Below are 16,349 nucleotides of genomic sequence, written 5' to 3'. Positions count from 1 at the left end.
CAAAGCAGCTCAACTACTGTGAACTAAAGATAGTAAATACTATTTGAAATACCCGGAAATCTAACACCTCTAAACTACGGACAGCTCATCGTTTGGTATCCGACATGGAAAAGGCGTCTTTAACTCAATCTCAGTGCAGGTAATGTGTGATGTCGGCTTGATATGTTTTTGCTGGATGGATGATATGATAATGATAACACCTGAACGCAGGAAAAACCCTCCAACAGTGTCTAAAAAACACTGCATACTGTATGTTTGCGTGTGTGACAGGACGCTGCTGATATATTTTCACCTGTGAAGTGTCACAGGTGGCTGGCTGCACTCACTCTGCTCTCTTTAACAGACCGGCTTTGTTTTATTTCGCCATTTATATTTATCAATCCCTTGCTTTGTGTGTGTATGAGACACATGGACACACGGAAACATCGCCTGGCTGCTCCGCCTGCGTCACTAAAGCCACCGCAGCACCTCGGACAGCTCCGGGCTGAGCCGCTGCGGTGGTCGCCGCTCTGGCAGCGTCACTTCCGGTTTTGTGCGTCCTCAGAAATGTGCAACGGCGCAAATGAAACGGAAAAATAAAACATCCATTATTATACCCACATTTAATTCAACCAATCAAATTTAGTTTTCAAAGGCGAAAGTAATGGGTTATAAGTTCTCACGTGACTGTAATTGAGTTGATTTTATGGGTACTTGTACTTTTTTGAGTATATTTCTAAATCAGTATTTTTACTTGTACTTAAGTACATTTTAAAAGAAATAAACAGATACATTTCGACTACACCCAACCGTTACTGAGTAAATTATTATTTTTAGTTTTAAAATGATCAATGGACATTGTTAAACTACGATAAATGAAATGACCAGACAAACAGTCAAACCATGTAGCTATACTTAGAGCCTGGTGTTTATTATTATTATTATTATTATTATTATTATTATTATTATTATTATTATTATAATAATAATAATAATAATATCATTTTTAAATGTACATTTTTGTCAAACCTTTTATTTTATACAGATGCCTTTATGGAAAATAGATGAAGTTCCAATTGTGCAAAATTTGGTCTTTTCCTTTTTTTTTTTTTTTCTTTTTCTTTTTTTAAGTTTATGCATGAGATATTTACTGTCTGCAAGGGAACCGTGGCAAGATTTATTACCAAAAATAAACATGGGGGATCAAAGTAACTAATAACTTTTACTTTGAGTACTTTTTAATTGAGCTACTTTTTACTTATACTTGAGTATTTTATGTATGACTTTCTTGTACTTGTACTTGAGTATAATTTCGACCACGTGACAGTACTTCTACTTGAGTAGGTTATATCAGTACTCTTTACACCTCTGTTAGTTTTTCGAAAAATAGCTGTTGAAAACAGATATATAACGTTATTTTTTTTTTTTTAAAAAATACATTTATATATTTTCATGTGTGACATGCATTTCACAGCATTCCTGTCAAAAGAAAAGTTTCTTTCAAAACAAAACATGAGAAACATTCAGTATTTATTTATTTTTTACCAGCTGTCTGCGACCCACCCACTTCTGGATCCTGACCTACCAGTTGAGAACCGCTGGTCTAGAATACACATGTATACAAACATTCATGTTTTTAGACTGTAGTTGCATATGGAGTGGCCACAGCCAATTCACCCCTTATTAGAGAGGCATTCATGTACAGTTAAATATATAAATGAATGTGAAAGAGAGTGAAAGAGAAACACTTGGTTGTGAAAAATTCCCTGTTTTAAAGACCAGGGTGCATTCATTAGCATCACAGGAGACTTTACTCAAAGATAGACCTTATGCCATGGAAGATTCCATTATATTTTGGAGGGGATCCAGATCGATATGCTGATTCTGGAATTGTTTAAAAAATCTAAATACCCTTATCTCTCGTCATTGGCAACATTTCAAAAGTTCATATCTCAGTTCATAATGACCAAGTCTTAATTAAATTTGATTCAATTATGTCCCGTTGGTTTCACAGTTACCCCACCAGGGTGTTTTGGATTGCACATTTCATTGCGAAGTTCTGATACTCATACATTTGGACTTACTGTGTTATTAATGGGGATAAACATTTCTTACTAGCCTTTTAAGTGTGAATGATCATGGTACCATGAACAGGATCACTGGTCCAAAAGAACTGTCAATAGCAATGAGGATATTTGGCGCTTGGCGGAGGTTTGTGCTCTCTGAGGGCTCTTGTTGATGTTGTTGTTGTTGGAACTGATTATACTATTTGATTTGAGCTAAATAATGTGTTTAAATCACTAAAGGAAGTAGAGAGTAACAAATACACCTGTATACTCTCAAACAAACTAGGCAAATATATAGAAGAATGCATTTGTAGGCCTGTGTTGCTTACAGCACTGAAACTCTTTTTCCATTTTGCGTCAGCTAAACCAGTAACACCGGTTGACATATTTTAGCATAGATAAGATTGCTGTGAAGGTTCAACCATTGTGAAATTGTTTTAACAACTTTACAATGGGCATCACAAGTTAATTCCATCAGGTTGTTTAAACTTAGCAAAAACCCTACTTTAATTTTACAGAAACTATAACCATGGCTTTATAACAAATATTAGCTTTAAATTCCAGACACGGTCATATAATTTCATTGTTTTGTTAAATAAGTCACACTTTGTATGGCTCGGGTACATATTTGACATATCTGCTGATGTCTTCGTGTCCCTTAAGTTTATAAATGACTGACTTTTTAACTGATTCCAGTTAAACACCCTGAAGTGCTGTAGTTCATTTGTCATTTTGCACTGGCACCAGTCCAGAATGAGTCAGAGTTTATGTGTCACCTGCCACTCTGCATGAAGAAAGTTAATGTGCCACATTGGCTTCAACCGCTGTAGCTGACAGTCAATGAACTCACAAAAGTGTTGACTGCAGAAACGTGCAGGACATCTTTTATGTCTTTAAAGCAGCTTTCATCTGTTAAAACCCAATGATTTTTGAAGAAACACATTTTAAAAGAGCATAGGGCAGGATTTTTCAAAAAATAACATTCATTTTAAGTCTTTTAATGCTAATGAGTGATGATCAAGTATTCAAAACTAAAAAGAATGAGCCCACACACATATCAAAAGCAATTTCCCCCTGGGAATAATAAAGCAATTCTGATTCTGATTCTGATTTCCCTATTGCCTTGAACAGACTGTGATGCTGTATGTTAAGTTGAGGTTTGGTTTATTCAGACAAGGTTTTTCTGGACATTTTTATCTCCCGTCATGTTTCAACTGTCAACTGCCAGACTCCGTCAAAGGAGTTCTGCTGATCGCCTTTGACGAAACCTCAACTTAACATACTTCTCAAGACGAAGACAAAATTAATCTTGCTGGAACTATAGTCTATGATGCATTTTGTACTGCAATTCCGGGGCCGAATTTCCCACATAGTCCTATGGACGTGACACCAAATGACGCTGATGTGCGTTCACGACGGCTTGGAGAGGCAACTACTCTGCTGGGAATGAAGAACAAGAAGAAGAAGACTGAAAGAAAACAAGCACGGTGGACCAAACTACTGTTTGGTTCCACAGAGGCATGCGCGGAGGTCTTGCAGTCATGTGAAGTAAAGAAATAATCGTGTCACAGTTGGAGTGCATATCGGGCCCCAGTTTTTTGTCTGAGTCCGACAGTAAAACCTGATTTTTTTTCCTCATACAAATGGCTTATCGTATTTGGCAATTGAAAATTGCCAAATATACTGTTCTCGTAGGAGTTCTTATTCTTATTATTTTTCTTCCGCACCTCCTTTGTTATAGAACTCCTCCTAGGCTATTAATGCAGCACTAATGACACGTATGTCCTCTCATAGGAGCAAAGTCAAGGATGTGCAGTCGACCTTTTTTGGAGCCAAAATGTCAAGGTCAAGGTTGAGTCAAGTGTCAAAAAACAAAATTTTCCATACCTCTACGAGTATTGTATTTAATTGGACCGAAGCTGTATGACTTACCAGAAAAAAGATTAGTAGGGGTCCAAGTTCTTGACGTCACAAAAAATTACTTTGCCACTTGTACCATTGAACAACATTAACGTTCAATGTGTGACCTTGACCTTCACTCAAGGTCAAATTTAAAGTCAAGAACTCCTCAGAAAAGTGAACAAAGTGAGACCTCAACTCTCTCAGGATGACAAAGCTCAGCCAAAACAAAACAAAAATTTTTTTATATATAACTTGGCCCCAAATTGAAACACAGTGCTCAGACTGGTACCATTGAACAACATTTCCTTTCAATGTGTGACCTTTCACTTTTCCTGCATTATTACTTTCAATTTAGTAAAAAGATAAACTTGTCAACAAATCTAGATACAGGTTGTCATTTTTGCCAATTTTTTAAACTTTCAATTGCCAAATATGTATTTGCCTTGCATATACAGGTCTTGCCTAGTTTACGTCTGTTTTAGTGTAAGGCCCGCTTTAATTTAACTTACAACTCTTAATGTCATCAGATTAGCAAACGGGGCATCAAATACAAACAGGGGCAATTGTCCTGCAGCGTTGAAGCTGCGCTCACTGCTACCGCTGCAGGAATGGAAAGAACGCTGCGCACAAGGACACTTTGTGACCGAACCAGACCACCAGTTCTAAATATCTGTCCGAACCCAACTCATCAGTTCCCGTCAGGCTTCGGTTGGTATCATCAGCTGATGACTGCAGTTACACTAATGACCATCGTGTCACTATGGAGTCTGATTTCTTGATCCTGCCCTATGCTCCTTTAAAAAAAACAATTACATCAAAGCTTTTCAATTTTTGTATGCAGCCATTACTGTACATTAAGTCTTTGAGTTCAGTCTATAACCCAAAACACTTTCTTTTCAAGTCGATCTTCTAAATTCAAACACCACAGAAAGTGAACAGAGTGAGATCCAGGGTTGGCCAGACGTGGCAGTCATTTCAGTTGACAGCCCTGAAATGGACTCATAGTCATCAGACTCGTGCCTGCTGCAGTGTCATTGTGTTTTAATGGTTCAAAGCTTGAGGCAGGAAACATTAACAGAGTTATAGCTTTACAGCCAGATTTATAACTACAGACACAGACTGTTTCACACGGTGGAAAATGTAGCGGCTCGAGGCACTACCAACTAAATCAACAGCATGAATAATCATTTGGCTGGCAAACATGTGTTACACAATGCATTTTTAATACTTTTTTTTAATTTGCCGATTTTTTTTTTTTCCCGAGCAGCAAATTGATTTGTGTTTGCCATTTTTCTAATGTGGCTATGATTACCACAGAGCAGGCCAGAAACTTTTGAAAACTTTGTCCACATTGGAAAAACATTGTTCAAGTGTTTGCGGTGGTAGTTTTTTTATAGAATAATTTCTTATTCAAGCCTTAAACAATTGGAAATTATTTATTTATTTATTTATTTGATGATCTATTTGTGTGCTGTATGCAGACATATTGGGGCCCAAAGCAGAATACCTTTTGGGGGCCCTACACTGCCATTATTTTTTTATTATAAACACAATTAATTAAATGTTTCCCTCTATGAACATGATGTCTATAGTTTACTAACTGCTCCTCTACTGTCTAAATGCTCCTGACTGTCAAGATGACATTGAGGATGAACCACTTTAACCTTGAGGGTAAAATGAAATGTATGCAAAGCCACTCCAATGGAAGTTAAATAAATACAACCAAATGTTAAAGCCTGTTTTTCAATAAGCCAATAATAATGATTCCTTCAAATAACATTTCCAACTCTGAACTATTCTACTTAACAGAAACACAGTGAACAAGGTAAAAACTGCAAACATTTTTCTTTAAAACAAAAAACAAGTAAAGTTAAACTTGAATACAAATACTGTACATGACTTGTGTGCATAACTCGAGGCCTGTGCGCTCAAAACCAGCTTTTTGCACATTTTGTTTTCCCCACATTAGTTGTTTGTTTTGACAGTAGCTTTGAATTTAGTCTCTCAGTCTTTTAACAAAAACGTAATTTTGTCAGCTTTACTGTAATCAGCTGTATTTCGCTTTTTCTGTTGACTAAATTCCAATTTAATAATGATGATGGGAATGATGTAATGTTGACTTCCCACACACACAATACATCTGATTGACTCCTTTGACATCATGTTTCGCACCTTCACACTACCTTAAATCAAGCCAATAACTGGATAAAATTCATTCTGAGTTTTTAACTTTAAAGACCTATTTTTTTTCCACACAAAAAAAGATCAAGCATTTTACATTATTACAATTGTTTATCTATTCTTACACGAACAGCAACAGAGTTGTTATGAAAGAACTTTGACTACACAGCTTTAATTTCATGGTAGGCTGTTTTATGTTTTTTTCAGATCCAGTTATGATGATTATAAAGAGACAGCAGACTGGCTGCTAGCACAAACAAAGCAGCGTCCCAAAGTGGCCATCATCTGTGGGTCAGGCCTCGGTGGGCTGGCTGATCTACTGCAAGACAAGAGAAAGTTCTCATATAAGGATATTCCTCGTTTTCCCACCAGCACTGGTCAGTAGCTTTACTTTGAGTACATTTGTTAGGATGCTGTAAACAAAGCATCTCCTTGTGCCATGCAGTCCAGGGCCATGCAGGCCAGCTGGTGTTTGGGACGCTGCAGGGTCGAGAGTGTGTCTGCATGCAGGGACGCTTTCATTTCTACGAGGGATACGACATAAACACGGTAAGACATGATATTCAGTTCATTTGCTGCTTCTTTTTTATTTTGCTTGTGTTGTAATAGTTGTAATGACAATGACAATTTTCTACACACACGTTACAAATGTGTGTTTTTGTAATTTATGATACTTTTGTGCTCAGTCTCAATGCAAGCTACAAAGAAAACCTGCTAATATGTTGAGGAAAAAGTCCAAATACCTTATTTCATAAAAATTCAGTATTTCAATTCAGTTCAGTTTATTAGCCATTTCAGTTAAAACACATACAAACATGCCTGTCAATGCTTCCAATAACAGGAGGAATATCTCGAGTCACTTAACGTAGGCTCAACCAAGGCCTAGATCAGCTCCTTTTTCAAATTAGATAACCTCAGCATACATTTAAACATAAGAGTTCTGAGCACAGCATAAAAAGTTGGAACATTATTACTGACAAACTATTGTTTTGATATGCTAGTGACATAGCATTTATAGTGGTCACAAGCAAGACTAATGGTCCCTAATGGGTGGATGGATGGACGGACAGAATCAAGTTTTAACTGAATGTTTGTGGAATACTTTGTTCAAGTAAAAATGAAGAGTATAAGGTGATAATGAATATTTAATGGTGCCATGGTTCATAAAACTTTTAGCCACAGTCTCAATGACAAGCCAAAAGTCTCCTTTCGTTTAAAACCTTGATCATAGAAATATGAAGCATAACTTTTTCAGTCTGACTTTGGTTGGACTTTGGAAGGATTGGTTGTCATTAATGTCAAAATTCTGAGTTTTTGTTTGAGCTCAAAAGTAACTTACATTTGCATTTTCATTATGCATTACTCATCTTTGTCAGTTACATATTTATGATTTACGATATTCTTCTATGGTTTAAAACATTAACTGTAAAAAATGAGGTTGGTACGTGCTGTTTCTTCCTGACTTTGTCCTTTGAACATGTGTTCCTGTTATATTACCACCTTTCATGTGCCACCTTCACATAAAAGGATCTATAAATATATAACACATTTTGAATCATAAAATTGAGAATTATGTATAAACTTGTTCTCTATGCCCTAAAAGCCTCAGTCGTGTTTGTTTGCGATATTCTTGCTTCAAAATTCCTGTATGTGATGATTACTAAGCCTTGTGCAGAGCTGGATGATTATAGATTAATTGGAATAAGATGTGTTAGTTCATGAGAACATGCACCACAGAAACTCCTATAAAAAGGAGTTGGAAGTGTCTTTTGTGTAATGTTTTTTGAAAAATGTAGCAAATTCTGACCCTAAAAATTATGAATATCACATTTGTGTCACTTAATAGTTGTGTTTCTACATACAGTAGTAACATTTAGTTCTGTGTTTCTTGCAAAAATATGTATTGAAGAGAAAAATGACTACATTTTCAAATAACTTTAAAGATGCACTTAAAGATGCGGACCGCCTTTCCTTGATGCCACCCGCGCGATGAGCCCTAGACAGCCCCCCCCCCCCCCCCCAGAGTTTTGGCGCGCTCTGGGGTGCTCGGTCGGTGCGCCTGGGGGCCGGCGGGGTGACTTGCAGCATCTCCTTGGTGCCCTCGGCAACTATGGGCGTGGTCGTCATCCCTGGGGGCGCTGCTCTCGGTGCTGCTTCAGTTCCAGGTCCTTCTGGCCTGGGGTCCGGTCCCTGCTGGCTCTGGGCCCACCGGCGGGCACCCGCCAGCTGCCCATTTGGTGCGGTTTTGGCCGTCTGCTGGGCGTGGGCCTTGGCTCCTCTGCTGGGGTCTCGGGCGGGGGGCTCTCTGGGCCCTCCCCTCGGGAGGTTGGGTGCTTGGGTGTGGGTGGGGGGACGGGATACTGGCTGGGGGCCTTGGGGTTGGGGGTTGGGGTCGGTGGCGGGATGCGCTGGGTGCTCGGCTGCTTGGGGCTTCCTCGGATGTGTGTGTGGGGGGCGGTGGCTGCCTCTCGGCCTGGGATCTTGGGGGCGTCTGGGGGGCTGCTCGGCCGTGGGGGGTGGCCTGGGGCTCCTTGGCCCCCACTCATTCTTCTGGCCTGGCTGCATCTGCGGGCCCGGGGAAGTTCCTGGGTTTGCGGTAGCGGTTTTTGCACATATACTGGTCTATGATGCACTGGCACTCCTTGGGATGTGGGATAAAACTCATACTGGGCTTAACTTTAGACACGTTAATCCCAAATACCTGCTTTAGGTATTACCACTCACTCATTCCCTCTGTCCACAGCCACCAACTTTATAGCTAAGCTATGAAAGACATAGATTTTTATCTGATGGACTGACCTACAGTATGCTGCGTTCACACTGAATGCGTCTTCTGCGGCACCGGACGCATCTGCCGCACGAAACGTAGGTTTTGCAGGATCAGGTTTTGAAGTGAAGCACCGCCCACCAGCGACACTGTGTCATACAGCTCCAGGTGGTCACACACAGCTTCTACTCCATGGTTGAATGGGAGAACAGACATCAACAAAGACTCTGATTGGCTTTTGTCATGTGAAACAGTCGCAAGAGTTCAATATTTTCAACTTGAGCGAATGTGCGAATATGACAAAAAATCGGGAGCACGCTCGCACGGCCAACGTTGTTGATGCGCGGATCGGATAGGTTCTATTTTGAATCCTAATATTAACATTCGTTGAAAACGTGATGTTGACGTAGCTTTAGAGTGCATCAAATTTACATGGCATGGAATCATATGTATGATAGTGAAAAAAATTATGTTTTTCAGGTGACATACCCAGTGCGAGTTTTCTTCCTGATAGGTGTGGAGACTTTGATCGTGACAAATGCAGCGGGGGGACTGAATGGCACCTACAATATTGGAGACATCATGCTGATTAAGGATCACATCAACATGCCAGGATTTGCTGGACAGAACCCTCTGTGTGGGCACAATGATGAGAGGTACAGCACCTGCATGCTGCACTGTGTAAAGTGCAGCCTGCCTCACGTGTAAGTTTGCTGTGTCATGCACTAACCCACTCATGCGTTGAATGTTGCACTAGATTTGGTGTGCGCTTCCCCTGCATGTCGGATGCATATGACTGTGAACTGAGGGCGCTAGCAAAGCAAACAGCAGTGGAGCAGGACTGTGACAGCTTCCTGCAAGAGGGCGTTTACTGCATGCTGGCTGGACCCACATTTGAAACCATAGCAGAGTGCAAAGTCCTGCAGACACTTGGAGCTGATGCTGTGGGTGAGTGCAGATCCTGCATAACGCTGTGTGTGTATGTGTGTGTGTGTGTGTGTGTTTGAAATATGATACAAAATTATTATCAACAAAAGAGCAAATATCCTCTTGACCAGATGTTGCCAGTTATCTGGATCAGTGATTCTGATCATGGCACCATCATCATTCACACTTAAAGGCTTGGAAGAAATCACTATCCGGATCCCCCCCCCAAAATGTAATAGAATTTTCCATTATGTAAGGTCTATCTTTTGCTAAGATTTTGTCAAAATCCATTAAAGCTGCAGTATGTAGAGTCGTGAGACTGGAATGGAATCAACCATGCTCCCCACTCCCTGTTTCAAATTCACCTACATTATTTGAACAACTACAAATATGGAACTCTTTAGTGACTAGTGACAAAATGACTTTTGCTTTTGTTATTGGAGAGTTTTCTGATGTTTTAGAGAGTCCGACATGAAAGCACGTATAACTCTGTAGTAACTGTCCTCAATGAGCAGTGGGTGCTGCCGTGAGACCCACCCAGGTCCACACAGTAACCCCCAGTCACGGCACTCCCAGACTGCAAATTAATTGTACATGTTCTCTCCACCTTGGATATGTTTGTCTAAAGTTTACACGCGATTTATCCAGTCTGTTATCACTCTCCCTCTTACACCAATCCATGAGGCGAACACCTACTTTGAGTCCATGCAGACCACTGCGTTCCGTTCGAATAAGTTTGGGTCTTTACACTGTCTCTTTCCCATCTTGTTCTTCCTTTTTTGTCTTGGTTTGCCGTGTAACCGTTAGGGACTTTTCCTGTTGAAACGTCCGCCTTTGCACTTTTACTACCGATGGTACGTGAACGCGTATCGACTTTAGTTGAGCAGCCAATAGTAACACCCAAAACAGCTCATGGAGCACTTTGTTTGGAAAAAGATCTCTGATTGGGTGAAAAAGAGTGTCACGCTCCTGGATTTCTAAAGCTCAAATACAGAGCAAAGAGAAGGAGCAGGTCCGGTGTCCTCTCAGAACACTTTGAATTACAACATGCTCAAAGGTATTAAGGATTTTTGAAAAAATGACGCAAAAAACCCATCCATCCATCCATCCATCTTCTCCCGCTTAGCCGTTTCCGGGTCGCGGGGGCAGCATCCTCAGTAGGGAGGCCCAGACTTCCCTCTCCCCGGCCACTTCCTCCAGCTCTTCCGGGGGGACCCCGAGACGTTCCCAGGCCAGCCGAGAGACATAGTCTCTCCAGCGTGTCCTGGGTCTTCCCCGGGGCCTCCTCCCGGAGGGACGTGCCCTGAACGCCTCACTAGGGAGGCGTTCAGGGGGCATCCTAATTAGGTGCCCGAGCCACCTCATCTGGCTCTTCTCGATGCGGAGGAGCAGCGACTCTACTTTGAGCCCCTCCCGAATGACTGAGCTTCTCACCCTATCTCTAAGGGAGAGCCCAGCCACCCTACGGAGGAAACTCATTTCGGCCGCTTGTACCCGTGATCTTGTTCTTTCGGTCATGACCCAAAGTTCATGACCATAGGTGAGGGTTGGAACGTAGACCGACCTGTAAATCGAGAGCTTTGCTTTTTGGCTCAGCTCCCTTTTTACAATGACGGACGCAAAAAACCTGCAGCAAAAAAACATACATACTGCAGCTTTAAATACTTTAAATACTTTTGATGTAACAAACACGCAGACTAGGACAGCACCGGTGAAAAATATAACCTTCTTGGCAGAGGTAACAATATTGAAAAGGATTAGCCTATAAAAGGAAAGGTGTTTTTGTCAAACAGTATATTACAGTGAAATGCTAAATGTATTTCTAAAGTGTGAAATGTTGGAGTGCATTTGACCGAAATTAAGTATCATCCTTCGCCGTCTTTGTAGGTATGAGCACAGTCCCAGAAGTAGTGGTGGCTCGTCACTGCAACTTGCGAGTCTTGGGTCTCTCCCTCATCACCAACAAGGTTGTGACAGATTATGATAGCAAGGAGAAAGCCAACCATGAAGAAGTGCTGGCGACCACTAAGCACAGGACCCAAGACCTGCAGAGGCTTGTCAGCAATCTCATCACCAAGATTTAACAGTATCCCTATTTTTATTGCACAATTATACCTCTGGTGATGGGATAATTGTGAATATGAATCAAATGGTTGAAACTGAATATCTTTTTTGATTATGGGAAAGGTTACATTATGGTAACGAAGCCACTAGAGGACAAGAAAGCCTGCTTTCATTGAAGGGGTTGATGTTAACTGTGAAACATAGACAGGCAATTAAATAGGGGAGAATATGAATACGATAAAGGAATAAAAGATCTTTGAGAAACGATCAAGTTATGTGGAAACGTGAAAGTACATCATGATTTATCTGCAGTTCCCATGTATCACAAAGCACAGATCAATAACTGTATTAGAAATGATAAAGTAGAGGCTATTGCACAAGTACCGACCTCATGTTGAGCATACAGTATGCAAATAACAGCATAAACAGCAGGGTTTTTTTTCTAATGCTTGCTTTTAATTTTTAATTTAAATCTGTATTATGAATTTAAAGCCTTTAGATTTTCATCACCCTTCTTGTTTCTGATTATCAACACAATCAACCTCAAACTTAATCCAGGCAAATTTGTAATTCCTGGTAATTCTTGTATACCTGTATCATTTTTTTTTTCTGATTACTTGAAGATCATTCTGTTCATCTCTTACATCCAATGTAAACATCAGCTTCCTACAGGTTCGTGATGGTTTTAAATCATTGTGTTGTTGGGTTGATTTTAACTGGTTGATGGAAATGAAGGCTTACCAAATGCTGCTTGTTTTTTTAAAAAAAGTTCATAATTATCTCTAAAATCAACTTGCACCTTTTTTAATCAACATTTTGATCGGTTGTTCTAGGCAAAGAACATATAATGTGTTATTTTATATGTCAGAATACTTATATACAATTGTAAGACATGGATGTACAGCATGTATTATAGGCAAATTAAAATAATATTGAGATTTAGTAGAACTGCTGAATCAGCAAACGTGAACAATATACAATAAAAGCACAAAGTGATCTAAGTAAAAAGCCTCAGAACTACAGGATATTACGGTACAGTTAATATACGTGGTTGTTGTATTTGTTAGCAGCACACTGCACTCAGGATATTTTTTATTTTTTTTTCTCACACTAAGAGAATGCCCGATTGCTAATAAGGGCTAAAATAGCTGCAATATGAAATCCTGGTTGCACTGACCTCCAGCCTTGTGCCAGCTACCCTTGACCAACTCTTTCATTAGAGCTGGGAGAGCTGCAGAAACCCACCATCAGCAGCTGATCTCCAGAGACTGGCTGTATTAAGCTAATGGGAGCTAGTCGTAAAGAGGCATCAGTGAAACAAAAATACAGTCGTTTTTACATTTTTAGAAGCACAGTTTGTCCATTTAGCCTAGGCAAGTGTTGGGGTCAATTATAATTGTAATCGCGTAATTGATCATTTATTACAATTACGGCGCAATTTAAAGAATCTGTCGCTGTAATCGTAATCAAATTGTAATTGAGTTCAGACAATTGACTTTGTAATTGTAACTGCCATAAAAAATTCGATAAAAATGGTCAATTATAAGTTTAACGCAAAACTGGGGAACCATATTACGGGATTTCTACACATATGTTGCTAAGAGTTATTAAAATATCTTTCATATCAAGCTTTCCCACATTTGACCATTTTAATGAATTGAAATCTAAGGGTATACTGACACAAAAAAAGGCTCAGACGCCCACACCATAAATATTAAAACCAATATTTTCATTGTACCACCATAATGACCAACATTAAAATACAGTAGCGTAGTAGGCCTGAGTATTCATTGAAAACAAGGCAGAGGTTTTATTCAACAAGTATATTTAATATTGATGGCAACTGTAACATTACATACAGTTTGAGCAGTAACACTGTGCTTAAATATAGGAAAATAAAACACTCTACTTAAATAATAAATCAAATAAAATTAATTTGGCATACCGCTACTACTACCAGTAGTGGTACGCGTACCACAGTTTGAGAATCAGTGCATTAGATGATAGATATTTGTTTTCAGTGTATTCTACAGCTTTTTTAGGACCCGTTATCATAAGAGATGTTAACACAAGAGAAAGGTTAACTTTTATTAGGTTATTTATTTCAGGCTCAGTAATTATTATTATTTGTAATTGAACTTTAGTAATTGAGTGTAATTGCCTTTCTGAGGATAAAAAAGAATTGTAATTGGAATAAAATGCTCGTCACTGTAATCGTAATTGAAACAGTAAATGAAAAATATAATTGACCCCAACCTTGGCATTTACGCTGCTGTTCTACCTCCTCCTGACCTGTGCAGGGTTTGCACATTTTCCTGAGTGCACGTTAGTTAGAATTTCTATGTGCCACAGTTTGTGTGACAGTTTATGCTGCAGCCACCCTGTGCAGGCTTTAGGCAGGTATAGAAGATGAATCACAACGAATCTACCACTAAATGCCTGAACGAACTTTCCAACGTCATGTTGACTGTTTTTCTGAAGATGAAAATAACCACAAACCTGTTTAGTCTTCTGTTGTCTTCCTCCACATTGTATGTTTTCAGTGCAATCTTACACTATTGTCTGTTGTGTGGCGTTCAGGCTGGAATTTCAAATAAGCTTATTTCTATAACAAATGATGGTGCAGTCTAATAAATAAGCAAATATGATATCCAGATGCTGGTGTTTACTGTCATGCATGAGTGTTGGTGTGAATAAGGGTGCTGCATTGGGAGCAGCCTGAAATCAATCAATACGGTAGTTGTTTTCTCAAAGGAAATGAGCTTTTTTCACTTTCAGCAATATTGAGGATCAGTGAACACAGTAAAAAGAAAGCTGGAGGATGAAAGCAAACACACACACACACACACACACACACCTCAAACACATGAGTTTGCTGTGAGATTGAGACGGAGTGGAAATGGCTGTTCCATGCCCCGCTTCTTTCTCTTACATAATTCATCTGCATACAGCGTGTGGAGGTGCAGCCCACTGTGGAGCTGAAATATTAATACAAATGAAGCAGTCAGCTTGACAACAAAACACCTATACTAACCTTGTGATACACACATCCACCCTAATGGCTCCCAACTTGGTTTACACAGACTATATGCAAATACTTGGCTCCCTGCTTTGGATGAGTGGAAGAGGATTCACGGATTAGGACAAGAGAAGGGAGCGACTAATGGGATTAAGAGAGGAGGACGAGGTGTGCTCTGCTTGGAAGCCATACAGCCTGGTGACAGGGCTCATTAGGAATATAATGTTAATATGTTGATAGTTAAAATGTGAAAGGAATGATAAGAATATAGAGGGAACATCTACTAAATGTGTACACACGTTCACTCTTCTGTTTTCAGTTCCCACAAACATTGTAAGAATCATCAATTATGTGTACCTGGGCTCCCAATAGGGCAGTGCTAAAGCCTTCTGAATAGTTTCATTTTTAAAAGTGTCATGTTGTCGCTGTGTTATATAGCAGTGTTTCCCAACCAGGGGTATGCGTACTCCTAGGGGTACGTGAGCACATTGCAGGGGTTACGTGGAAAAATTAAGAATTGATTTCCTTATTTCATAAGTCTGTCAATAAAATGGTACGTGTACGCTATGATTTGTTTTTAAAATTGAAATGCCTGTTTAAAGGGACATATTCAAAGAAGCTCCTTTGTAGTAAATGTCAAAAAAGTTATATATAACACAGGCAGGTTAATTATTTGTTTTGTATTTATATTAATTATTATTTTTCTTTATTCTTATTTTTTATTTTTCTTTAATAACAATGTAATCATAATATATTAAATACTAATAATACAAATGTTTACTATAATTTTATTTCTTATATTTATAATTTTTATTGCCTTGAAGGCAACATCATTTTATGTTTGATTTGAGTGAAATAAGAAGATAAAGCCTGAATATTAATTGTTCAATTTAAAAAGATGAAATAAAATGACTTGCGTTGACTATTCGTTGTGTTATGTTCTACTTTTGGAGAATCATGAACACGTATGAGTGACTCATGGTATGACAAAAAGGCTCAAGGGGTACACAAGACTAGAAATGTTGGGAACCAATGTTATATAGAACTAGTGCAGCGCTTGTAGGAAGAAGTATGTATTTCTATACAAAAGTGGGCGATTTACAGTTTTTCGCTTTGATGCTTTTCTCACATCACTATTAACATCTGCACGGCAGTTAGTGCATTTCTCAAAACTGCAAAACCTAGTGGACAACCTGCAAAAGCACGTCACATGCTCAAAATGGAATGTTCATTCCTCAAAAGCAAGTATTCATGTCAGTGAAACTGCCAGTGTCATCAAAATGAGAAGTCTTGACACCATCATTAATGAACAAGATCATCAAATGGCTTTGTCATGTTTTCATTATGACAGTTTATTCTCTCATTGTTTTCCACTGCAAAAAAAAAAAAAATGCTCAAGACAGCACTATACACTACTTCTACAGCCATTTGAAAACTACTGTAA

The 16,349-nt window shown here is 39.2% G+C and overlaps 1 protein-coding gene across 1 annotated transcript; it reads left to right on the top strand.

The window, feature by feature from the left end:
- On the top strand, positions 1–11,940 carry pnp6 (purine nucleoside phosphorylase 6). Its single transcript, XM_028449710.1, has 6 exons — positions 1–139; positions 6,336–6,505; positions 6,574–6,677; positions 9,376–9,551; positions 9,653–9,843; positions 11,710–11,940. Exons 1-6 carry the CDS (start codon positions 105–107, stop codon positions 11,904–11,906), a joined length of 873 nt encoding a protein of 290 aa, XP_028305511.1. The 5' UTR covers positions 1–104; the 3' UTR covers positions 11,907–11,940.
- Positions 11,941–16,349: the final 4,409 nt, after the last annotated feature.

This window comes from Gouania willdenowi, chromosome 6 (assembly GCF_900634775.1).
Source record: "Gouania willdenowi chromosome 6, fGouWil2.1, whole genome shotgun sequence".
Taxonomy (NCBI): Eukaryota; Metazoa; Chordata; class Actinopteri; order Blenniiformes; family Gobiesocidae; genus Gouania; species Gouania willdenowi.
The sequence above is the reverse complement of the archived record's forward strand: the minus strand, read 5'-3'. Positions and strand labels throughout refer to the sequence as shown.

Coding starts and splice junctions, on each gene's coding strand:
- pnp6 (XM_028449710.1), top strand. CDS start 105: ATGGAAAAGGCGTCTTTAACTCAATCTCAGTGCAG. Junction 140..6,335: donor TTAACTCAATCTCAGTGCAG/GTAATGTGTGAT, acceptor TGTTTTTTTCAG/ATCCAGTTATGATGATTATA. Junction 9,552..9,652: donor TGTGGGCACAATGATGAGAG/GTACAGCACCTG, acceptor ATGTTGCACTAG/ATTTGGTGTGCGCTTCCCCT.